This window comes from Zonotrichia albicollis, chromosome 3, assembly GCF_047830755.1.
Source record: "Zonotrichia albicollis isolate bZonAlb1 chromosome 3, bZonAlb1.hap1, whole genome shotgun sequence".
NCBI classification, from domain to species: domain Eukaryota; kingdom Metazoa; phylum Chordata; class Aves; order Passeriformes; family Passerellidae; genus Zonotrichia; species Zonotrichia albicollis.
This window is the reverse complement of record NC_133821.1, coordinates 106365902-106392932: the sequence shown is the minus strand read 5'-3', so window position 1 is coordinate 106392932 and position 27031 is coordinate 106365902. Positions and strand designations below refer to the sequence as shown.

Here is a 27031-nt window from a genome sequence, read left to right as displayed (position 1 = left end):
TGATGATGAGGACAAGGATGATAATGATGGTAATAATATTATGATATTAAATGCTATCTATTATAAAATATTATGTAATATAAAAGTGTATCATAGCAATTCCAGTGCTGTTTATGAGCTGTGACTTGGAAATTTATGATAAGGAGGGAAGCAACTGACAGACCAAGCAGCAGTCAGCATTTTCTGGTTTAAGTCTTTGTACGTTCAGTTTTGCTCACATTTTTTAGGTACTGGCTTTGAACTTGTTGCTACTAGAGATACCCAGAATATGAAGTTGCTTACACAAATACCTTTATGTTCATAATCTGCCTTTATTTGATTTGATGTTCATATCCTGCCTTACTGTGCTGAATTCCCATCATATCCATGGACAAGATAATTTCTCAGATACCATAAGTATGTGTAAGTTTGCCATTTCAAAATTAAGTAGTTATGAGTATAAACACTGGTGTGGAAGTTAGAGGTAGAAAGGATTGTGCCAAATCCACTTATCCACCTACTTGATTGTATGGAGTCTCAAAAGTAGCAAAATGGTTTATTTTTAAAATTTTATCACTCTTAGCATCTCAAAAAATTACATTTTAATGACATGAATAACATATCAGAACATAACTGATATGCAACAAAATTCTCAGCTTTCTTGGCTTCTTTCCAGATGCTGTGCCGAAGATCAGCTGCTCTGGTGTGTGCCATTCTTTGTAACTCCCATTTCAGATCATCATCAACTCTTGCCTGTTGCTTCTCTCTGAGAAGAATTGATTTTTTTTGTACAAGTTCTATCTTTGCAACAGTGAATTATGCTTTCCAGGCAGAAATCTTGATACTTCAGGAATATTTTTATATTGGTCCAAAACAATCCTATTAGACTAGGTGTTCACTATTTGGGCTTTTGCAGCTGCCCATTGCTTAAATTCATTACAGGAATGCCCTTGGCACTCATGCAGCCTCTCACAGATACCCCTGGCTTGCAGCACTGCTTTGCTTCAAAAGACACTTTCAGTGTGTCTCCTCTGTTACTAATATGCCCATAATTACTCAGGGGTGCTTTGTCAGCATGTTACCATAAATTTGAATGCTCATATTTTGGTGTGAGATATTAGGTAACTGCCAATCTGACTGTTTGAGCCATGATTAACTCTCTCACAAGTGTTAGTCAATCAAATCCTGCTTTTTCTCATGGTGTCCTAGCCTCACCCCTGTCAGCCCAAATGAAAACAGTAGAGGAGGTCTAAGTGGAGTAATTGCATTGGCATTTACTGCAGGAATCTTTCCAGAGTTATTTGAATGCAACTATGGGAAAAATTGAGAAATTATAAAGAGAAAAGGAAAAGGGAAAGGAAAAGGAAAAGGAAAAGGAAAAAATATTTGGAAGAGAGCTACAGTGACCATCGAGTCCAATTACCTGACCATCGCAAGGGTGACCAAAAGTCTTAAGCATGTTATTAAGGACATTGCCCAAAAGCTTCTAAAATGATGACATTCAAGGGGCACTGACCGCTTCTGACCTCTTGCCATGTTTTACAATCCACTCTGTAAATAAATAGCTCCTAATGTTCAGTCTCTAGTCACCTCTAGGTATTGTATTGTGGGAAACTACCTCATTCTTGAGTACCTGTATTAAGTCCAGTTTCACCAATTCTTTTGCACAGATAACAGCTCTTTTTGAGCTGCAGCATATGAGCAGGCAGCATATGAGCTGCAGTATATGAGCAGGCAGCATGCTGCTATTTCATATTTCCTTTTCTTCTTTTAGTTCACAATTATGTCTCTTATAGCTGCTGAATGTTGTGATTTTATTGCTGTCTTTGCTGAAGATTTGTTTATTTCTCTTTAGGTCACCCCTGTGTGAGTGAGGTCTCCAGGAAAAGGATTGTTGGTGCAGTTGGCTAATAACAGTAGTTTCATTTTGCTTGACTGTATTGTTGTTTAGAAACACAGACTTTTTCAGTTGCTTTAGAGGTTTTGTTTGTTTCTTCACACGCAGTCCCCTGGCATCTACTCAGCTTTAATTTGTTAACTGTCAATGCTGACAGTTTAAAGCATAAGCTTTGCCCACTGTTACAATCAATATAATCAAATTGACTGTCAGATGTCTTCATCCAGCCTTGCCACTGACTTATTAGAGATCACAAAGCTTGAAGAAATGCAGTTTCCACAGATGTTTCCATTCTTTGACATCCCTTCAGAGAACTGAGTGTTGCCACCAGCACTACTGGAATGACTGATGGGCACAGTAGTCCAGTGGGAGTTGCAGGAAATGTCTGGTTTTATGATCGTGCCTCAAATAGTTACATTCCAACTGCTACATTAGGAAGAGACTTGTGTATAAGAGAGAAAATACAGATTTTGATTTCTCCTTTCTACACCTGCTATGGTAAATACAGCAGTTAGTAAGGATTTGACAATGTAGCAATATTGTTACACTGTGTAACAGAGTTGCAGTGTTTGTATCTCAAGTTTAATAGGCCTGAGTAGAAATACTTGCTGTTTCTATTCGGCCATTTGGGCATGTTCTGCACATTTGGGCATGTTCTGCACATTTTAATTTCCTCCCATCCCTAGCACTTAAGCACCAGGTGGCCATAACCTGTTGTTTCCCATTAAAGAAAAATCACAATTTTTATCTTTAAGCCTGTGTTGATAGTTCTCAAAATTGAGCTCTGTCCTTTGGTGATATTTGATATTGCTGTCAATAACAGATCCAAGGAAGGGGACCATCAGATGAGACCCAGATCAGCCTATGGAAGCTCCTAAATGATGCAAAGGAAGCCACTCACTTTGGCCCTTGTGTTGTGCAGCACTGGTGCCCCAATGCACGTATGTGACCCTCCTGGGCAGCAGCCACAGCAAAGGCAGAGCTCCTTCAGTGCTGGGGCTCCCCTTTGCCAGCCCAGTCTGTTCATGGCACCCTCCCAGTGGAAACTGTTTCATTTCAGATGAAAATGTCACAAGGCAGAGTGGAGAGGTTGTCACACAGCATGACATAATCTACTGTATTTAAAATCTCATTTTGTGGTTGTCCCTGTTGGGTTTGGAAGAGTGATACCAGATTATGGGGTTTTTCCTTTCTGACAACCACTGAACAGAGCCTCTATTTCTTTCTTCATATCCCCTGCACCAGGAAATTTCAAGTGTGGCTGTGCCCCACACTAGTGTTCTCCAAATTACATAAACCTTCCTGCTGGCACAGTACTGCCTCTCAGGCTGCCCACACACAAAGTGCAGGTGGGATGGCAGCAGAGGGAAAAGAGTGGCTGGAGATGTCTGGCTCTGTATGTAAACTGAATAAACTCTATTTACAGAAACAAAGGAGTCCCAAGAGGCAGTGTCCAATTGTGCAGACATCCAAAATAGCTGGATAGGTTAGAAATGCAAGTTCTCCTTTTAAGCAGCAGGGAGAGGGGTTTGCCTCTGAAGGGAGGCTCAGAAAATTGAATGTAGGAATTCTTTCAGCCAACACTGAGGGACCATGTTGCTGCCTTCAACATCTGTGTTAGATAAGTCAGCTAGAGACTGGATGTCTTCTGTTTCCCCACCACCCTGCGAATTTGAGAGCAGATTTTCAATACTCTCTTCCCTCTCCACCTACAAACAGTCTTTTCCTCTCATCAGAGAAATGTTTTTCTCTCCCTGCTCATTTCATCACCTTCACTTGTCAGTTTCCACCCATCCACTTTCACCTACACACCACGGATTTTTCTGTTCCCACCTTTTTTTGGCCTTTCCACTCCCATGCCACTGTATCACCTTCACTTTATCCACAATCTGGGAATGTGTTAGATGAACATTTCCAGACCCTCTGCCTACCTGCCCCTGCCTAAGGTTTTAGAGTAAGAAGAAGAGGCCGTGGAAGTGCACGTTCCTGCCTGTAGATTCCTCCCCTTGTGGCTGCAAGGATCCAGCACGGACACAGCAATGCTTCCCTGCAGGGCTGGGGCACTCAGTCCTGGCTGGTGTCTTTCCACTTGCTGACCAGTGCCAGAGACCCCTAGTGATGGTGTTAATACCTATACCCCAAAATAGCCAATCACACATGGAGTAATCAGTGCCTGAGTCACACAAGAATTTGGATCCCCTGAAAAATCTAATTCCAGCAATTCAGGGGAAAACATCCAAACTTGTCTTTAATTTTCCTTGCTTATTCCTTTATACCTCAGAGCAATGAACTTTACAAGTCAATTACAATTCAATCTTGTAATTTTTTTATCAAATTTAAATTGTCTTTTGATCTCACTTTTATAAGAAAGGGTAAATAGGAGGCATCCAACAGACCTTCTTATCTTCCACTAGTTTGCATGCCTCTATTTCATATTTGCCTTCTGACTAACCACTCCTAAATTATTCAGCCCTTTCTCCATGCACAAGTCTTGCCATGCTGTAGCTACTTTGTTTTTTTTCTTGACGATTACTTTGTGGTTTGCTTACAGCCTGATGTGATGAACATCTTTACTCCCCAGGGGCATGTGTCTGGCATCCTGTTGCCTTTCCCTCCAGAAACTTTCAGATGTTTTTCTCTTCACTGCAATAGCCTTTTTCACTAAGGTCTGCTGTCATCCAGCAACATACAGACACAGTAAAGTGGCTAACAAACCTTGTTTTCCAGTGCTTTCAAGGCACAAACCTGTTTCTGCACAGAATAAGTAAAGATTTATGGGAAGAATCTGCACGTGTTACTTGCAGTTTGTTTCTTTAGCTGAACAAAAATCAGGTTGGCGAACACTAGGTCAAAGACACAGCTTTAAATGTTTCTGTCAGCCTGTCTTAAAGCCAAATAAAACTTGCATTTAGTAAATGCTACTGTATTCCTTCTGGCAGGTACATATTAATTATGTTAAAGATCAATTATTGGAAAAGGTTAATTACGTATAAATCCATGAAAGGCTTGCAATTGAACTTAATCTTAGCTTGCAGGAGGCTCTTAGATTTTTAAGATTTATTGAGCCAGCTGTTAATAGCATGAAAATGTCTGCTGAGGACTTATTCAGTCCATAGAAAGATTGTGTACTCAACAGGGCCATGAACAATAATTGCAGACAGTACAAAGGCAGGTGAAATGTTCCCATGAAAGTTGTTATTCTTATCCTGACTAAATAAAATATGGCACCCACAGCTACAGTTTAAAATTCAGTACTTGCTGAGCTGCTGTGGTTCTCGGGCCATAGACAAGTATTTTGGCTGTCCATAGCAGAAGGTAAAATGACATTATTTGGATGTATTTGCCATCATGGTCTAACAATATGCTACTTTTACAAAGGAAGAGGGCACATATACTTTTAATACACTGACACAGTAGTGACTAGTCAGTGTATTAAAACAGCACTGGTTGATCCATTACTGGGCATGGAATCAGGATTTCATTTTAAATTTTTTTTTAATGACAAAAGAAAAATCTTATTCACCTTCATTAGTCCACAATTTAAAAAGTTAATATTTAGTTTTCACATCTAAAAAATATCCAGTATTACCTTATTAAAAATATTCCTTTTCTTTCTGGTTCAGAAATTGTTTGGAGTACCAAGTTAACTTTTGTTGTATTTGATTAGCTTTCCTAAGAATTGTCTTTGACTTGTTTCCAGTTCTCTCTTTGCCAGAAAAGATATCTTTACACATTGATGAGCTGTTTTTCTAAGTAGACCCACTTCAGTTATATAAAAATATCATTTATTATTCCAGAAAGAGGTTGTCTGTACTTTCAGGAGACTACTTTCATTTCACATTAAAATAATTTGCTTGCTCAGATTATTCCAATATATTGCAAATAAAAACAATAAAGGCAAAGAAGGGTCCAAGGTGATTCATCTATTTGATTTCTTCACTGGGGTATTGCTTAGCTGAAGATAAGAAAAATCCAAGTTTCTATGCACAGATCAGTTTTAGTGGACCCCTTGAAATAAAAGGCAGTGTAGCCATTTTCCACTGTTAGAAAAAAAAAGTCAGTAGAGAAGAAGTATTAACCTCCGGATTTTTTTTAATTCCACTTCAGTGGGTAGGCAATATTACATATTTTTGAAAAACTTCTTTCTCTTGTATGTGCCACTACAGTACATTACTATCTTCCTGTTTTTCAACAGCAATAAAAGTCAATTTTCACACTCATCTGTGTTTATCTCTGAATTATCTTGATATGCAATACCAGCTCACTTTCCTACTTCTAAAAATACCATGTTGTTTTGCATCTTGCAAAAAGATTAAAGAAGGAAGCTAAATCACCAACTTGTTTTGCCTGCAATGACAATTAAGATGATTTCCATCCAGATGGTGTTACGTATTTGAAAACACAAAGACCTTTTGGCTGGAGTGACAACAACATCTGCAAAAATCAAACAGCATCATCCATCCCAAGAATTTCCTGAAGATATCCTGCCAATTACTTTTACTAGTAGGTGACGATTAATCGTAACCTGTCTGGCATCTGAGCAGAGATCTGATCCCTGACCAGAAAGAAAAGCTATATTCAGACAGAGCTGAAAGCAAACTTTGCCAGGACCCAAGATCCTGAGCATCATTATTTTTAGAATATGCACAACTCAGATAATCTCATATTGCTTTGGAGGGGGTTTGTTGTTGCTGGTGGTGTTCAGGCTTTTTTTCTCTGTAAAATTGAGGCCTTGTAGGTGTAAGTCTGCTCAGCTTCTTGTGGGAGGTACAGAACTCAACTTCCTGCCTCTCCCAAATTACGTTAGAGATCTTCAGGTGATGTAATTCAATGAGTGCTATTAAATTGGTTTTTGGAGGGGGAGTTATAGGCAGAAAATAATTCTTGAGAATATCATTTGAGGGTGAATTCAGGTGATCTGAAAAGTCTGCATGTCTCCAGAGTAGTCTCTAAAAAGCCAGTTTTCATATTCTGGCAATCATGCAAATACTGACTTTTACTTTGCTGATAAATAGTTCTGCTTCTTCCAATGAGATAGTTTGCTAAACATGGTAACACACATCATCTTTCTAAATATCGTTCATCTCTCTGTTCAGAGATATAATTACAGGTAAAGATATTGAAAATTCTTGGTTTCTTGGATAAATACTTATGCAAGGTCACTGTAAGTTCAGCCCATATCTGACCAAATTTTTCTGTCACAATTATGTGAAATATCCCACTGATTTTATAGTAAGGGAACGTTTACAGAGCAAAGGAACTACCACCTGGTAAAAACAATACATTTGCCTCTTTTCAATATAACTGTTGCAGCATATTCTATTCATGTTTTGTATTCCTTGCCCTCCTGAGCTGGTAGAGGGAAGTAGTTAATCCCTTTTTTCAAGATAACAGCAGTTTTCCAGCCAGTTTCTGGCTCTTTGACCTTTTCTGCCCTCTGACCATTCTAAGCAAGTGCTCAAGAAATAGTGATCCAATTCTGTCCCTCACTGCATTCTGCTCTATTAGGGCATTCAGAGCCTTAAACTCTATGAACTCTTTTTCTTTTCTTCTTCTTGTTTTTGTTTTTTGTTTTGCTAGCCCAGAGAAGCATGAAGTACACCCATGCCCAATACGTTACTAGGCTGTGCAAAAAGGCGGCTGTTCCGATAGTCAAGTTTGTGCAAACAGACCTGTTCTTTTAGGAATCTGAGTTATTTTCAGGTGCTGATATGTGGCTAAAGTCCACTGTCAGTCATCAGGCTTTATATTAAACTGCTTTAAATTGCCAAGTTTTACCAGTTTAGGATAAACCCCATTGGTTATATATTTTTTATCATATTTCTATAGTGTGATGTGCTCAAATACAGTGATCTGGAATATGTGTTTTGTTATCTTTGTGCTGTAGTGTCTGGTTAAGCTTCAAAGTACTTTTGCATGTTGATTAGATGATACCCGTGGGTTGTGGCCAGCAAGCTCCAGGGATTATTGAAGGCAAATTGAAGATAGTTCTGAGAACAGCAATAAGGACTGGAAGAACTGATATCCAAAGAGATATTAGAAAAACCAAAATGCTGGTCATTTCTCCTTATCATCACTACCACCTCTTAGTGACTCAGAATAGAAAGCTGTTAAGTGTTACTATGTATTGATTGCTGCAAATCTCAATTAAATCCTATTTAAACTCCTCAGCAAGCGAGAATAATTTCTCACTGTGCTGCCATAGACGTGCATGACCTGAGCCATGGCAAGCAGAGGGAGCTGATGTCAAAGCTGTCTCATGCCCTTGGTGGAGCCCAGTGTCTCTGTAGCACCACAGAATCATAGGGCTGGGGTTTTTTCAAAAGTGACTTTGAAGATGAGGATAATGAACTGTCCTGAGAACTATTCAGAAATGACCACTACAAGCTGTGCCTTTTCTCTGGGTCATGGATAATAACTCTAGCTCAAAATTAGACCTTAGAAGGACAGCCTAAGGGTAGCTTAGAGTTGGTGATACAATTGCCCAGTTAATTTCCTTTGTGAGTTAATATAGCTGCAGGCTAGATAAAACAACCTCTTGAGATTTTCTGTTTAATTCTGCAGTTTTGGGGGCAGATATGCCCTGCTCCTGTCCTAGTTTGTTGCCTCTCTACTGATCTGTAGCTGGTGCAGACACAGTAATTGACAGCCATTGACATTTCCTGCCTAGCCTTAATAAGAACGTGTGAACTCTCAGCATTTTCTGTGAATTTATAGCAAATACTATTTTGATGACCTAGTAATGATCAAAAAATTATTAATATTATTCATTTTTCTATTCAGATAAAAGACAAAAAAAATCACAAGATGAATTTAACCTGTATTGTCTCAAAGTATCATTTGTATTTAGAGGATAGGATGTTTCAATATGTTAGCATTAAATGCAGGCAGAAGGAAAAGCTTCTATAAACATATTCTTCCTTTGAAGAATATGAAAAAGAGAAAGATGATGCAGGTTGGTGTGTTAGTATGACCATGTGCATGAGCTTTCAGCAGATGAGAGATTGTCATTGATTACTTTTCCCAGTAATCACAGACTCACAGAATAGTTTGGGTTGAGAGAAGCAAAACCTAGTTCCAGCCCCCAGCCATGGGCAGGGACACCTTTCACTGCACCAGGCTGCTCAAAGCTCCATCCAGCCCAGCCTTGAACACATCTGGGAAAGGATTCATTCCCAACCCTCTCTCAGTAAGGCCATTCCCCCTTGTTCCGTCATTACATGCCCTTGTAAAACCCATCCTGACATTCTTTCTGTAACTTTAGAGATTGTCCTGATGGTACATCAAGGTGTTGGGACATGGCACAATATCCAAGTACAGCTTTTGTGTTTCCCCCTTTAGCTGGGTTCATTCCCATGATACCTATGGATACTGTAAAATCTCACAACATCCAAGAAGCTCATGCTAGGAAAGTTGCATTGGAGAAGTCATTAAAAGTAAAACAATCCCTTGTGATGATTTATGATGCCTCCTTTTCTAACATTATTATTCTAGCAGTCACATTATTAATCTCCCAGCTGGCATTAGAAATGCTGATAGTTTAGGAATGCCAACTACACCTCCATCAGTAAGACAAGCAATCCAGAGTTTCTGACCAAACTTGAGCAGCCTAAGGCAGCGCAACACCGACCTTCCTCCATGAGGTGGGGAACTTGGACTGGCACATCTTGCATGAGTTATGTAAGTTTGGGGTAGTCGCATTACTGGCCTTCAGTTATCTGTTTCATGTGTTACTATTTTAGTGACACTGGACAATGCATAAGCGTAATCTGTTACACTCATGAGTTTTCATCAGTTAATTTGCACAAAATTTTGTGTTATCTCAGGGGTTTAGTGAATGGTACTAGGTGAAATGCCTGAAGTGAAAGAACTAGTTGTTTGAAATTTCATTTGAAATTAAGTGTTCAAAGTGACCAATGCAAAAGCTGCTGAGATGATTTGAAATCTCAGATTAGAGTTAATGAGGGAGATTGTTATCTGCAAGGATAAAAATCTGAGACATATTTCTAAAGGGTGAATAAAATCATCATCATGGCTGAAGAGAGGCTTAACATTTTGGGAGATCATACATAAGATATTAGCTTAGGAAAAAAATAAACAAAGGGATAAATATACATTAGAAACCTCTGTCTTTTAGTAAGTCGTTATAGAAAAGTTGGAATTATACTGCCCATTACTCAATCTCACATCTGAATCTTTTCTGGTGCTTTAGAGAAAGATTCAGAGTGAAAACTGAGAGCCCATTAAATTAAATGAAATATCTCTCTTTAATTCTACCTGTTTTCCTATTTTTACCTCTAAGAGATAAAGAGGAAAATAGTAATAGAAATCTGGGAAAGCCTTGTTAAAATACAGAAATTTCACAGAGAGTTTAGCTACATTCAAATCCAATATAAAAGGAAGTTCAGAATAATATTTTTCTCTCTTGGTTTAAAAAGGGCAAATGCCATCTGAAGCATATTGTATATGCTATGTATATATGTATACATATGTATATATGTATATATGCTATGTATATATGTATACATATTGTATATGTATGTATGGCACAGAGAAAAATCATAATATATTTAACTTTTCCTTTTTTCAAGGGTATGTTTAGGTAAGAAAATCAAGCAGTTTTAACATACTCAAAAGTGACTTTCAACAATTGCAAACTTTTCTTAGGACTCTGATTTCATTCCAAGAAAGGTTTATTTTGATTTATCTTACACATGTTCCTAACAAGTTAAACTACACTGAAATAATGTGCCTGCCTGCCTTCCCTACCTCCTAGGGAAACACAGCCAGGAAGAGCAATGGACACATTCTTACCTTCCCTATTTCCAGCTGAGAACTTAGGGATAGAGTCTTGGTGGGAGTTGAGGATGTGAAGAGTGAAGAAGATGAGAGAGAAAAGTGTGAAAAAACCCACCACCGGCCTAGGAGGATTCTCTTCCCTTCAGCTGTTTTTCAAACGGGTTCCTGTGCATTTCCTGCTCCTCTTTTTCCTCCGCCTTTCTTCCCTTTAGGGAGAACCTCATCCTTGCCCTCCAGATAGAAGAGCATACACAAGTAGATAACTCCTTTGGACCTTTTTAAAAAGGAAAAGACAACTACGTTACTGTTGTCTTCGTCATCTCTCATGTCCAGAGGGGACCAGACACCCTCACTGGGGCCGAGAGCTCCCAGCAGGGCAGTGCAGAGGCTGTGCTCTGCTGGCAAGACTGAATTAATTTGAATCTTTTGCAGTGGGAGGCCTTCACAAAACTCTGTGTTATAAAAAAAACTGTCAGAGCTGTCAGAGCTCTGGAATAAGTAAGAATAAGGGCAGGAGCAAGTCACTGAATTTTTTAAAACATTGTCCTATTAGAAGTGGTGGAGGGTGACCAAAACCCCCAGTAAGCATTTTAATAATTTCTGGACCAAATGCATAATTCCCAATATTTTGGGTGACCTTATTCTTTTTAAAGTTCTAAGAATTATTTTTAGGGGGCATACACTGCTCTTCTAATGATCTCTAACTTGCTGCTAGCCACTCACCACTATATAAAAATGGCTGTTCATTGCTGCCCCTCAGAGTCACTGGGACAAGTCAAGATCACCCTGCCACCATGTCAGTCACCAGGGACACTGTTTTTTCAGCACAGTCCATATTGCTCAAGACATTCCAGCACCTTCTATGTTAGTCTTGGATCCCAATAAACACAACTAAATATAGAAAGAAGTTTGCTTTAGGTGGGTACATGTGTGCTACGTGTCTGTGCTGGCAGTATGGGCAATCAGGATCTAGGGTTTAGTTCAGCAGGGTACACAGTGGTGCCTGTCCCCTGTTACACGATATTCCCTGCTCCCCAGGCACTTCTCCTGAAGAGTATAGCTTTTCCAGGTCCAAGAACATAGCTGCCAGATCTAGGGGATATCTCAGATACCTTAAGGCATCTCAAATGGCACTGGACAAATAAATTTGGGCAGCTGAATTAAGCCTTCCTTGTGCCAACCCTGAAGTGTGAGGCAGCTGAGCAGCCAGCAGAAGCCTTCCTGAGGATTAGCTGCACCTCTGTCAGCTGACGTGGTTATCTTGTGCTCCTTGGGGAGTTTAGACACCTGCTTCACATGTAGACACCTAAATTTAAATATCTTCATGTGGAGTTCAAGTCCAAGTCAATCCAAGTCCATCTATTTTTCTGATCGCCATTAGAATTTGTGATGTCCTTAACCTTTCCTAGTCAGTTTTCCTATTTCTCAATTCTCACACAGACCACCTGCATCTGGTTGTTTTGAGATTTGTACAATGCAAAGATGCCATGTCCACTTCTGGCTCTTCTTTATCTCTGAACTTTCTGGATTCAGAATCAAATCCAGCATTTTTGGTACCCAATTATGTAGTAGCCACCTACGATCCACCTATGTAGTAGCCAAAGACATTTTAAAATGTCAGAGCATAAAACAGGCAGAAGGTCAGCCTAGGTCACCATGGGATGTCAAACAGTGACACCAGCCAACAGTGAACAGCCAGGGAGGACTGCACAAGCAGGCCAAACACTCAGTGATATTTCCCTACAAGAGTTTCTCAGCCCCCAACATCTGCTACTTGAAGACATCCTGAGCCAGAAGTGGGCTTTTGGTATTTATTAGCCCGGGATTAAATCTTCTCCCCTAAGACCATCCAGCTGGTTTTAAACCTTCTATCCCCTTGTGTCAAAAGTTCCACAATTTATCAGGACAATCCACAGAAACAGATTATCTGTACCCTTGGCTTTGTATTTAATCATTTTCTGGATCATTCTTGTAGGAGCTATGCTAGGGACAAGATGTGTGTTTCTACCCAACACAAAAGAAGTAAAACTTGTATCAACAAGAACCTGCTTTCAATTATTCACCAACAAACACGGATTTAGATTATCCTTGCACAGAAACATACAAATACCACAAAACCCTAAGATTAAATCAGGTATTTCTTAGAAGGGCTCTTTAGGCTTTTAAAGTTTGCCAGGGAATTAATCATGAGGTGAGGAAGAACAGAGCTTGTTCTTTGCTTTTCTAATCCATGCATAGCAGCATGTCTACCCCAATCCTTGTAAAAGGACATTATGCCTTCTCACAGCATCTGTGTGCCATCACTCTGCTGCTTCTCCTCCTCTCCCCTTAAATGCTGTTCTGGCTCTAAGGACAGCTGGCTGATTAGTTCGTGCACACCAAAGTCACTCTCACTGTTTGAATCTGTGACCTGAAGAAATAAATCCTAACACTTGCTGAGCTTCAACTAACTGTCCAGGCTTCCAGCTAAAGGAATGCTTCTGAATACCCAGTGCTGCTGTATTTCCTCCCTTTCAGGAAATGGTACATCAGGGCAGTTGTGTCCAGAAACTACATTCTCAAACACACAGTGTCTGTTTTCGTAGGAAACTAGTACTGTGCTCATAAGCCCAATTCTACCAGACTCTCACCTCTGGGCCTGCCCTAGTTTTTTCTTACTTTAGTTTTCTTTTTTCCTTTGGACAGAGAAGTTGTTATGGAAAGATAGATAAAGGGGAAATGTTCTAATCCATCTACTGATTTGTACAGTTTGCTACATAAGGTTTCAAAGCTCCTACATGAGGTTTCTTCAAGACTGCTCCTTTTATCTGTATGCTTTGGAAATTGAAACACTCACTTTTCACCCTGGAGACTCCTGAGGTAGCTTTTGACATCAGCTCTGATCTCACATCCCTGTCTCAAACAGGAATCCCTCTGTTTTGGGTTCCCACCCACTATAGGAGTGGGAATCTCTTTTGTCCTTCTTATTCAGCTCATGTAGATGTGTGCACTTTTTACTGACACTTGGATATTAACGCTTTCTGTAATGTATTTCTTTCAGACATCATTGTTCTCATCGCTTCAATAGCAGTTGTTTCTGCAAAAACTCAAGGTAACATTTTTGCAACATCAGCACTGAGAAGTCTTCGTTTCCTACAGATCCTTCGTATGGTGCGCATGGACCGAAGAGGAGGCACTTGGAAATTGTTAGGTTCTGTAGTTTATGCACATAGCAAGGTATGTAATCCTAGATACTAATTTTGTCTGCTTGATATCTTCACTTGATGTGATTCAACAAGAGACCAAGGAAATAAGCATTCATCAGTTTTGAGCAGAATATCCCAAATTTTCTGAAGTAACATCAATTGTAATATGAACTGACCCAGATACACCAGGCCATGTTTAATGCAAACAGTTTTTAGAGATCTTGAAAATGCTTTCCTTGATGGGCAGCTGTAATTTGTTATATGCTGGGGATGTTGCTGAAGCAAACCATAAGAGTAGATCTTGTCCACTTTCAGACAAAATTTGTATCCAAGGGAAGCACTTGACTCATAACTGCACAGATGCCAAAAAAGCATTTACATAGATATTTTCATAATGTCTTCTTGAAATGTCAATCCATGAAATGGGAATTGATCTCTGTTCTTTTTTATCTAGGAATTAATCACAGCCTGGTACATAGGATTTTTAGTACTCATCTTTTCATCATTCCTGGTTTATTTGGTGGAAAAAGATGCAAATACCGAATTCTCCACATATGCAGATGCTCTCTGGTGGGGCACAGTAAGTACAGAAAAATAACATGGACTCTAACCACTATGCTAAAGTGCTTTGAATTTCACCTACTGAGGGTTTTAACTTAGTGTGCTGTTCAGTGAATTGTTTTCACTGACAAAAAATGGTCTGAGAAGCTTCCTCCTTCACAGCTATTCATTTGCACATTGACAGATTATTTCAGTCCATCCAGCAGAACAGCTGTTTATGTGTTTCTGCTGCAAACCAGACCACTAAACCTTCAAGACAAGAAAGCATTGTACTTTTTAACCCTTAGCCTCTCAGTAATATAGTTTGTAATATGGCCCCACAAAGAGCTGTTTTGATACAAACCAGAGGGCTCTAAATGGCAGTGCAGGAAGAGGAAAACGTGTCAGGAAAAAAGAGGGGAAAAATCTTACATCAGCTTTGGCAAGAGAGTATCATCAGTGCCCTTTAAAACATGTTGTTTCTTCTTCCTCTGTACCTTGAGGACAAAGACCAAGAATAAGTATGTCAATTCTGGTTCAGCAGTGTTATTTTTTACAGGTTTTGAGATCATGGTTAGCTATCAAATCAATTGTTTTTACTTTGTTGAAATCTGTGGGATCTAAGTACATGCCTGACTGCTTTTCTGAAGGAGGATTATATGAATATTGTTAAAGAAACCAGGCTTTCAATGAACAAAAAAAAAAGGCCTGTCTGAAGTTTTGATTTCTTTTTTTTTTTTAATGGCAGAATGTGTAGGGGTTTTTTGCTTAAAAATGTCCTATAGTGATCCAGACTTCTCCACTCTGTGAGAGTTACTTAAGCTGCTTAAGAAATCTGCCCCAACAAAGCCTAAGGCAGTTATTGTCAGGCAGTGTTAAACTGCTTTTCTTTTCCTTCTGATGCAGCAGAACACACAGAGTGTGCTCTGGCAATGTCTGGGTAGTGAAATGATACCTGGGAGATCATTAATGCTGACAATAACATAGAGCAGTCATTAGTTTCCTTGGAATAAGTGTGAAACCTGAACCAGCCTCTGCCACCTTTCCTTATCAGAGGGATACCAAAATGAAGCTTTCTCACCTCAGACCTTTTGCTGACAGGATTCCATCTAGATTTAGTAGCATCTGCAGACTCAGAGCATGCACACAGGCACTGCACAAAAGCCCTTTCCAGAATGTCTTAAATTATTGAAAATATTTGTAAGAAGTTTTGTCTGCATTTTGAGCTAAGGTCAAGGTCACTCACTATTATTAGGGGTAGTTAGTGTATTTGAAATTTGTTCATCTAAGGGTTAGTCATTTGTTGCATGTCTTCCCTAGAGACTGTATTTCTATGTTATCACTGCACAAAATTGGGAGCTTGGTAAAGTCAGACCTACTAAATATTATGTGTACATTTACAAACATTCAGAAATATATTTTGCTGGAACTTGTTGCTTTAGAGCAATCAAGGCAGATCACTGATAAAATATACATTTTATCCTGTAGTACAAACACACATAGAATTCATCTTGGCTAAAGTGATGACACAAGGTTTTGCATTCAGTTGCATCTCTGTAGTTTATTTTGTTTCCCATTTCTTGAAAAGCTAAGTTCTGAGTTTGCCTTAAAGCTTTCTAACCTTCCTGTATTGATAAGGTTGTGAAGCATCTGGCATTGAATGCTGATGTCCTCACTGATGGGTACCCCAGGTCTGGCAGTCTGAAAACACCCTTGCCCCTTTAGGGTGGCAGTGGGGATGTGCTCCTGCAAGAGACCCTCCTGTGGCTGTGCATGTTCTTGGGAATGCATCTTTTCAGACATTTGATTCCCCAGGAAAAAGCCTCTACCTCTCTGCAAGGAAGGCCCTGTGTGCCTTAGCCCTGCACAGGCAGGGAGAGGGGCTGGGCAGAGGATTGTACCCACCTGCCAGCTGGAATGGGGAAATGTGTGCACAAGGAATGAGAAAGTCCCAGCAAACTCAGAGCTCCACTGGCATCTGACTGAGGCTCGTGTTAGATCCAGATCCTTCTCCATGAGCAGCTCTAGCAGCAGGATCAAGGCCTTTATTTTAGAATTTGCTTCTCCACTACCTGCTGGCTGCAATTTTTTAAGGAAAAACCCTGCTAGGAAATAATCATTGTATAAAGTGGTGCTTAAAATATTTTGTACACTATTAAGTGAAAGTGCATGACTCAGAGGTTGCATAAGTAGTGCATCTGAGAAAATCAGGAATCTTGCCTAGATTTCAGCAGGAAAAACAACAAAGTTTATTTTAAAACCTGAAAACAATACAACTTGTATTTTTCTATATATTTTCTTCTTTCTGCAGTTTCCAATTAATACATTCAAGTTTTTAATGCACTTAAGCAAGTGCCCAAACTTACTAGAAATCACTGTTCTCCCTTACCTGATGTCTTTGCCATTTTAATAATAGTAATTTTTTTTACAATATGTAAAACAGTATGTGGGAAATGCATAATGTGCTTCTTAGTCATGGTTGTTTTTACTGCCAGAGTAACCCACATGCAGAGATTTGAAAAGGACAGACTGTATGGCATTTTAGGGGAAATCAAGGCTTAGTCTCATTGATTTGTTTATTTGCAAAAGTTGTTCTGACTTAAACCACAGATTATGTACCAAACTCTGGACTGAATTTTGTCATGGCAGAGGTACAAGAAAGAAAAGGCTGCATCAAAGTCAGGTACAAAAAGTTACCCTAAATTTCAATCTTATGGAGACACTGATGCTTCTCCTTACAGGAGCAGCACTAGCATGCTGCAATTAGCCCATTCATTAATTCATATTACTTGAGGACCATACACTGCTATGGTTATTTCACTGATTCCATTTCTGAAGCCCATATTTATATACAGAAATGAAAGGCAGGATATGGCATCCAAATTTACATATGAATGCTCCACTGAATTTGCAATTTGATGCTGTACTGTGCAACCTGCTACTGAATCATCATGTAATGTTACTACTGTGAATATTCTTGTGGTTGGGGTCTCCACAGTGCTATCTAACACAGCAGCACACAATGGTGTGTGTTATATGAAGAGCTCAAGTTCAGAATTTGCTTTGGTAGAGAAGATAAATTCATTTAACAGAAGAAAATAATAAAGCCATATGAGAACAAAAGGTCAATTAAAAAACCTATCTACTTCAAAACCAAACCATACATGGTTTTCTGAGATATACTGATGTTAACTAGAACTGTTAACAAACTAAATGTCACTTGCAGTGACATTTAGTTTGTACATTAATTAGCTTTAGCTGCAAATGTAATGCAGCTGAAGTTTCTGTCCTTCTTACACATTTGACAGAATTTCTCTTTAAAAGTCTTTATTTTCTAGTAATACCCAATAGTTACAGTTGAATGCAGAATGGCTCTGGCATTCCACAGTGTCCCGTTAGCGAACAAAACATATTACAATGAATTACATTGGCACAATGACTAGGTCAAGTGAGTTAACATTGATGAAATTTTTCCCATTTAGTGTAATGATAGCATGAGCAAACTATATTTTTTTCATTTAAGTGATGTCAGGTAACAATTCAAAAGGTGAGTACTGCTAGGAGAACATAAAATGACATCAGAAAGAAATATTAGGGTAGAGAATGGCCTCCTGAGTCCTATCTCATCTAATTGAAGTGATCTAAGTTATATCATCACATTCGTTATTATATTACCTCATTTGTATTAGCATATTTATTAGCTCCAGCAATGAGATAACAGATGTTCTATCATCTTTGTAAGTTATGAGCCTGGCCAGATGACACTGCCTACTTTGACTAGTCTGTCCAGACCTCTCATTTATAGAAGTAACCAAAATGGAATGGTTTGCATCTGGTGTAAAAGACAGAACTCAGCTAGCCCATTTAGCCATGCAGGAGTAGGATTCAGCTGCTTAGACAAAGGCATACAGTACCATCAGAGATCTGTTGGACAGTCTGCTGCCTCTCTTGTGGGTGGTCCCTGTTCAGATGCCCTAGTACAACTCTGGTGGCACTAGTTGGTTGTTTTTTTTCAGACAAGCCCAAGTCGTTCAATTTAGGATACAATAAGTTACCTTTGCACTTGGCCACTTCTCTTACCCACACAATGCTACCTGTAATTTCTGTCTGCTTCTTGCATAATTATCAGTGATTCTGGAAATTTCTTATGTTGTCGTGTTTTCACATCCAGTAGTTTTCCACACCCTGCTCAGTTAATTTAATCTCAGGATTATGCCAGTCAAGGCCTGGCCAATGGTTCACCAGCAGCACTTACAGTGGCAATGGATTATTCCCAAACTCAACTTTGAAGTTGTCCAGAAAACATTTTCTTAGTTGTGTGGTGAGAGTAATATAAAATGAAGATCAAACCCCTTTGCTCAATGTTGAGTAAGACAGTACAGCATGGTGCTGACACCTATACACCCCTGTAAAGACCATCTTGAGATAAAATAGCTCAAATAAAGCAAGAAGCCACTGATATTCATAATCACAGGCTGATACTGTTAAGTCCTTAGTACCTAGAAGAATTGAGGGAAAGGCTTAATAGGGTCTCGTTATTTTCTTTGGAGAAATTTCAGAGATAGACTCTGTGTGACTGCTCCTGGTTTTGGATTGCTCTCAGATGTCAGGTCCCAAAGGTTCAAGTTTATCTCTGGAATACAGTTCGGTGGCAATATCATTAATATGCAGATGACGCTTGGTTCTGTTTCCCTCTCATCAGCCCAGACAGGAGATATCTCTGTACTTTCCAGCGACTGGCAGAGATAGGGAGCTGGATGGAAGCCAAGAAAGCGGGCTCATTCCAGAGCTCCAAACTGCTTTTCAATAACTGGCCTGGAAACAAATTTTGAGGAACTTTTTATTCAGGGATTCATTTGTTCAAGTGTTTCATTCCTCTTGGGCCTCAAACTGTTCTGCAGTTGCCCTCTGATGTGAAGAGCTGTGATTATCTTCTTCCACATACAGATCAATCCCCTCTGCCAGGCCAAGACCATGGCTGCACCAGCTCATCATTTTTTGACAGAAAAGAGAGAGTTGCATTCTCATGTTCCTTCCTCCTTCTTACTCCATCTCAGTCTCTCGCTGCCTTGAGCAGGCTCTGGAGCCTGTTAGGCACATCTGTGAGCTGACACAACGGACCAAAGCAGCAGAAACAAACCACGCAGAAATGTGGATAATTTTCTGTCCTTCCTGGGTGGCATTGGCTTGCCTGAGACCTAAAAAGGCTCAGAAGAGAAGATGGGGCTGGGAAGTGAAGAGGAGCAAGGAAGAGTGAGACCTGATAGCCATTCAAGGTGGTGTGTCTGTGACCAGGCTAGTGTTACAAAACTTGAGACTTGATAACCACTTGAAATTTCAGCTGCAGCCAGAATTCATCTCTCTTTCTTAGTCCCTGTGGCTTTCTCAGGGTAAATTACACCCGCAGCTTGTTCCTAACAATGGGAGCAATTAAAAGCACTGTTTACTATCTACAGAGTCCTAAATAGTTGAAATCTAATTACTTCCAAAAGACTTTCCTTCTTTTGTCCCGTGGTGACCCTGACATTAAATAGAATTGTTTTGGCCGTCTTGCCTAGGAACGAACTTTGAGGAAGCTGGAAGCAAAATAATGTCTCTAGAAGGCAATTTCCTGAAGAATCTGTTGCTGCCAGAATATTTGCTGAGCCTGAACTTGCCCACATTTGGTACACGATGTAAAATAATTCTCCATGCACATGTTCTCCCTAATAGCAGGCCCCGGAGTCCCTGGCACTCGGCCTGCTGTTGTCTATCTTTGTCCTTTAACATCGTGTGCCACTGCCGGAGCACGCGCCCCGCAGCCTGCCGGCCGGCCCTCGGGAATCCTGGCTCTGCCCAGCCCTCTCCAGCTGCCCACACCGGGCAGCTGCGTGGGCCTGAACCCTGTGAACGCACACAGACACAGCTCTTCTGCCAGTCCAGCCCCAGACATGGCACTGGTGTGCTTCCTGGGCAACAAGCAGCCTGGAGGGCAATTCCTCGGCTCAGGGAAAGCCCTCAGACTCATCTTTTGCCTTCAAGATGTGTTCAGTGAGCCCCAACCATGCACCATTATCTCAGTGGCCACGTTGATCATGGCCAGTGGTCAATGAGCCCTCCCAGCTGCAGCAAAGCTTGCCTCCCCTTTCTCTTTGGCCTATCCAAAGGCAGCTCTGAGCTAACGTGGTCCAGCAGCCCGAGGCACCTCTGCCTCTGCTGCTGCAGAGGAACCTTTGCACCTTCATGTCAGGAGTGATGTAGGTGCATCTGAGCCTGTCAGAGGAAGGGGAAAGGACCAGAAACTTTACTTAGAGTCCCTCCCAGCTTTTCTTTAGTGTTTTTGGTGTTTCAGAAGAGAATTCACTTCAAATCATACTGATGGGTTTACAGAAAATGCTGCTGCTTCTTGCAATTCCTTTGACTTTATATCATCTGCAAGCATCAACTTCTTCCCTCCTATATTTTTCCAGTATTATCTCAATGTAATTTATATTTCTTTAGCTAGACAAATACATATAGTTATATTCTCCTGCAGAAAACAGGTGAAACACCTTCACATCTATGGAAAAAAAAACACTTTTTTTCTTCCTAACTTATATAATTTCCTACCATTTGCCTCAAATTTGAGATCAATGTAATTTTTCATTAGTTTTAAACTTATTGCTTATTTAGATGTTTTTCTCACATTTCTTATTTATCTCAGTTGTATTTAGTCATAAACAGTATTACATTTTCACAGAAAAGTCAATGTTAGTATATTTATGTTCATTTTTTTAGAAACAGCTATATGTTTCAGATGTCTTGGATTAATAAGTGGAAATGCTGCTTCATGCAATGTAAATAATCTGCAACTAATCTGTCAGTGAGTTCTGGTAAACCATGTTGTTCATTCATTTCTTTTTAGATCACATTGACAACCATTGGCTATGGAGACAAAACTCCTCTTACTTGGCTTGGAAGGTTGCTTTCTGCAGGATTTGCTCTACTTGGCATTTCCTTCTTTGCACTACCTGCTGTGAGTATGCCTATAAAATTATTTAAAAATAATAAAAATTCCTGTAGGTCCTGCCACTGTTATGATACAAAAAGCTCAAGGAAGCTGTCCACATGAAGAACAACTCTTTAAGGCTTTTTGCTCTGCAACACTAGTGAAGTGCAATCCAAAATCTAAAGAAAAGGTTTGCTGTCCTTGGTTTAGTTTTGGGAAGTTTCTCTGGCATGGACAAAACTGGGAAATAACCCTAAATTAGGTTACATACTATTTTGTGAAGTTGAAAATCCTTCCTTTTGTTATGAATTGTGACAAATATTACTGCTTTTCTTTCAAAATTTTCAAAACAAAACAAAAATAAAAGCACATTATATGTTTTTCTAACTTAGATTATAGTGAAAAAATAGATATTTCTAATAGCATGTTTTGTACAGCCATACAATATACCGACAGAGAGTAGTAGAAGGCCTTAAATCAACTAATGGTTAATGTTGTTGAATGCAAAAGATGGAACTATCATTTTCTGTGAATAACTAAATAAACTGCAATTTATTTATGTTTTGTCTATCAATGTTCAAGAGACTAATGGAATTGGAAATTATCTAATGACTAAAATATAGTGTAGCTTCAGAAATAAATTCTCAGATTTTTTGAGTGAATCTCCTTTTTTTAATTAGTTTTGAATAAGCATTAAATGAGAAGTGGTATTTGTAATTTTTGTACTGTTTCCAGTGCAATGTCTTTTGGTATTTTAATACTCATATGCTTTATCTGTAAATCATTATAAAACATGGATATTATAATACTTCATTTGTTTTCAACCATATAGATAAACCAAGATTAAAAATGTTAATTTGTCAACAGCATTAAATCATCTGGTGCACTGCATTTATTTCTTACTCTAGCTACAATGAGTATTTCAGTATCTTTGACATACTATAATGCATTATAATTATAACCCATTACCTGTTTGTGAATCCTTGACATTTATTGACATCTACTGTAATTAATTCCTTTTGTCACCTAGTCACCACTAACAAGAAAGCTAGTCTTAGCAGCACTACAATGAAAAGATGAATACCCTTACATATTAGAGATGCCACAACTTTTGTTCCTTGTGTCACATCTATGTACAGATACTAGTTTTCCTCATAAATACTTCAGTGCTGAATCTGTCTGTAACAGAAGAGGTATGTGGGAAATTTTGCACTTCTTATAGTATTTTATCCAGACTAAGAATCAAGTGGAAATATTCTTCCTTATAATGCAGACATGTCCAGCAAAATTATTACATTCCTTGCAGGTCAAGAAGGAAAATATCCTCAGTTTTTGGATCTATTCAGTTAGAATCAAATTTATCTTGCTCAAAGGTAAAAGGCTAAAAGAGGAGAAGTTTCATAATTAGCTTTTTCATAACCTCTAAAATGAACAATGGGTATTATTTAATGGGAAAGATCAAGAAGAAATGCATTTTCTAACTTTTCTAAAATCAAAAGTTCTAAGTTCTGCAGATGTGGACTTTGATGTCCATGTATATCTGGCATACCTGTCAGCTGGTCATTTCCTCATTCCTGACTCAAGTTCCTCTGAATATTCCTGCTTGATTTTATAAATATATATCTATCTCTATGGCCTTAGTAGTTGCAGGAACATAGTGTAGCACAAAACGAGGCATTGGTAGCACCACAGATGTTATGTAAGAAATCTCCTGCTTCACCAGGAAAAGGGGAACTGCTTATGTGCCTTCTGCTATCATACACTGGTCATAAATGTGTTATCTGAAGCAACTTTATGGTGTAACATCTTCACAAAGTCTTCGTAATTGATGATGTATGTTTGTTCAAAGACTACCTACACATTGATAAAATGATATTGCAGGGCATCCTTGGCTCAGGATTTGCATTGAAAGTGCAGGAACAGCATCGTCAGAAACACTTTGAGAAAAGAAGGAATCCAGCTGCAAGTCTAATTCAGGTAAATATGAAATCACCAAAAAGATAATCACAGGTGATTTAAAGTCCATATTAGAACAAGTCTTATTTCCATTTGGAAAGTTTTGTGGAAATAATATTTAACAGATTGGTTAGTTTCATGAAATAACTGTGTTCAGTGACTGCTATGTGTTTTTGTAATTCTATACAGAATCACAGATTCATTTAGGTTGGAAAAGACCTTCAAGATCATCAAGGCAAACTATAACAAGACACACAGCGTTTCTGTGTGTAGTTTTTGTTCCTCTATCCATGTTAATGAGACAGAGGCAAGGATGCCAAATGCATGCCTGCAGTCAGAAGGCTGTTTGGAAAAAGAGAATTGATCCCTAGATAACCCAACTGACAGCACAGTGCTCTTGCCTATATTAAGCTACTTTTCATCTACTTTAGAGTATTTAGAGGGTTTAGAGTATTTCAGTGAGTGCTGTACTTGGTGAAGATGAAACGTGTCCTGCCCAGAGAATTGCTTTCACTATGAGTCAATTCAAAAGCTAGAAATGTCGGCACAAACAATTTTTAAATGTCTGAAATTGTCTGAAATTGTTCCAATGTGATGGTGCAAATCAACAAAAAGTTGAGGAAAAAGCCAGTGCAATGTTTTGCATTGGCTTTTTCCTTAACTTTCAGTTCTAGTTATAACTGAGAAAATACTCCAAAGAATCATTTTGCACCCAACTTTACTCTACTTGATGCACTGAAAAAAAGGGGGCAAATAATCTCCTAGAGTCCTGGTTTATTTTCCTGGGATGCCAAGTATTCTATGTGTGCCATGTATGCTGGATTTTATTTTTGAAATAGTAAATCCAAATAAAGAAGCTGAGTATGAATATGCTAGAGTTCCATGCTAAGTACTGATAGATGTCAGACTGTCTTTGAAGCATTCTTAAAGTTAATAAATGTTTTCCATTATTACTGTTCAATTATTATTAAATTCTAAATATTTAAAAGTTAATATTTTTTAGAATAATTGACAGAAATAATTCCTCTTCTTTTGTGTCTAGTTTAGAATGACTGTCTGGCATATTTTCTAACACATATATTCTGATCTACTTCTTCCAAATTTGGTTGCCAGAGGAAACACATAATAGATTTAGGTTTTGGATATAGCTCTTATTATTATTTTATATATTATTTTCAACCAAAATATTAGTAATACAGCATGCTAAATAGATTAAGAGTAGCTAGCTGCCTGATTTTGGAGATTGACTCTCAGCAAGTAAAATCAATGTGAAAGGAAGACATTTGTTGTGGGATCCCATGATGAAGGCTGTTCAGCATTTACAGGTTCAACACTTTCAGTGATCCAGAAGTTAATATAAAATTGCTGGTAAAGATATTTTCTGAAGGCACAAGGGCTGGCAGCATAGGAGGAAATATGAGAACATGCACACAGGAATAAAACCAAGGATGATCTGAGTGACTTTTAGTGTGAAAGGATTGCTGCCAAACGTTTTAATACAAAAATACAAAACTTGATCTGGAAACTGAATCCAGATAATTATAAGATGTCTCTATCCCAGCATTAATGAATCAGGAAAGGATTTGATCAAGCATGAGAAATACAGAGGAGAAAGACAGGGAAAGAAGGGTCAAGAGCTTGATACAAGTTCCCAGTATGTTACTACACCTGGTTTTATTAAAGAGCTTAGATACAGAACCAGTAACATAATGAGAAGACTGATCCTACCACTGTGTATGATGATGCTCATACTAATATGCTACATATCAACTCAGCATCTACAGTCTGTAAGTGAGACTGAAATATTGGAGAAAGCAAATAAAACATTGGAAAAATGGGTCAAGGACTGGAGAAAATTTTGTGTTCATAAATGCAGGATGCGTCTGAACTGCATATCATTGGGTCCTGTAACAGTGCCCAGGTGTTTTTTTAATTGTCTTTAGCTTATCAGGGCAATGTCTATTTTCTAGCCAGTTACACTGTGCTAACTCATCTGTTGCCACAGACAGACACTTTGATAGAGCCTTTACCTCTAGATAGCTGTAGAAAAGTGAAATATTTGGTCTGGATATACCTTTCTCAATTTCTTTAGCTCATAAGAAATATTTAGTGTGAGAATTATTTCAACACAGAAGCTCAGAAAGGAAGTCTTAAAACCTACTGGACCATTTAATGTAGTAGACAGAAACATAACAAGTAACTCTGGCTACAAGCCAAAACCAAAGAGTTTCAAATTAAAAATAATGCAGAAATTTTTGACAATGAGAATGCTCAACCAATGAAGCAATTTTAAAAGTGAGTAACAGGCTCTCCATCTGTTAATGAAGACTGGATATGTTTCTGGGAGATACACAGTAGGAAAACACAGGGTATTAGATTCCATACAAGAATACCTAGATGACATTTAATGGTTGACAATATACAGGAAGCACAGATGCTCAGCTAGTACAAATTAATATAGTTATGCTGACATCAGGGAACATGTCCCAGCTTGTAGAACCAAGGCTCATCTTACTATCTACATGCATTATAAATCTAAACAATGGACACATTTTCAATGCTATGCTTTGGTTACTCACTTTTGCTAAATGTTTAAAAACACAAAATGAATAGTGTCAGTGTTTCAAACCATAGAGAATGCTTCTCTTTACTTTTAAGTTCTTTTTGTCTGGTTTTCGTTATGATTTGCCAAATGTACTATGACATTTTCTTTCGTCAGACTGTAAGTTTGTGTGGGTGTCCCCTATGGACCTGTCATAAATAAATCACTGCAATGCTTTTCTGAGCACCTTTATGTGCTGAATATCTTCTGGTGCTTTCATAGAACCAGTAAGTCTTATCTTACTGCATGAGGTGTACTGGGATTCACAAAAGTTTTGGTAGGTTTGTACTGGTATTTCCTGAATCAGCCTAACCAAGCACATTCTGGTCTGAGCAAAATCCCCTCACTCTGTGGTCAGTGTGGTGGCATTGTCACTTCATGTTCTTGGTTCCTTTGTGCTTTTCTATTGTTTCCCCATACCAGGCTTCCTGGCGGTTTTATTCTACCGACGCCAGCCGAACAAACATGGCAGCCACCTGGCGATATTATGAAAGTATTCTTCCTCCCCTCAGGCATGTATCAGTGCTATGAATGATAAGAGAAAGATACAACTTGTATCGGTTACTAATCTGCTTTTCAATTTTTTGTTTCATCCCCTATTCCCTCTTGCCTTGTTTTTTCTTTTTTTACCGTATATCCTGCACGTAGTGTGTATGGCGCAGTTATGCTGCTGATGAGAAATCAGTTTCCATTGCTACCTGGAAGCCTCATTTGAAGGCCTTGCATACCTGCAGCCCTACAAAGTAGGTACAAATATGGCAGCTGGTGCTGGTTTTGATGTGTGTTCAAGCTTATAGAGAAGTAGTATTTGTCTGTTTCGTCTTGGTTTGTTGTCTTTAATCCTCTCAAGTCCTGTCATTAAAAATTTCAACTAACAAATCAGATCAATATAATGTAGGAGCCTAGGAACAAATACAAATCATTGCTATTTATCTTAGAAATGCACAGGCATTAGAAACATTTTCCCAACAACCCACTCATGCATCACAGTTAATGATTCACCTCATTCCGAATTATCCTCAAGGAGGAAAATATTAAGTTTAATGCAGAGCTTGTCCCTTGGTTCAATGGTATGTTTATGCCTGTGCCTCTGTATAAGGCTGTAG

General features: G+C 38.8%; 1 protein-coding gene across 5 annotated transcripts in view; it reads left to right on the top strand.

The window, feature by feature from the left end:
- KCNQ5 (potassium voltage-gated channel subfamily Q member 5) overlaps nucleotides 1-27031 on the top strand; it is a 278323-nt gene that overhangs the window by 214185 nt on the left and 37107 nt on the right. For 4 of the 5 annotated variants that reach the window (XM_005491147.4, XM_074538380.1, XM_074538379.1 and 1 more), the window contains exons 4-8: nucleotides 13716-13891; nucleotides 14315-14440; nucleotides 21284-21394; nucleotides 23249-23344; nucleotides 26574-26668. In XM_005491147.4, coding sequence (XP_005491204.1) covers nucleotides 13716-13891; nucleotides 14315-14440; nucleotides 21284-21394; nucleotides 23249-23344; nucleotides 26574-26668 — 604 coding nt within the window. Of the gene's footprint in view, nucleotides 1-13715; nucleotides 13892-14314; nucleotides 14441-21283; nucleotides 21395-23248; nucleotides 23345-26348; nucleotides 26438-26573; nucleotides 26669-27031 lie in introns of all 5 variants that reach the window. The other variant, XM_074538381.1, reaches the window with a different exon arrangement.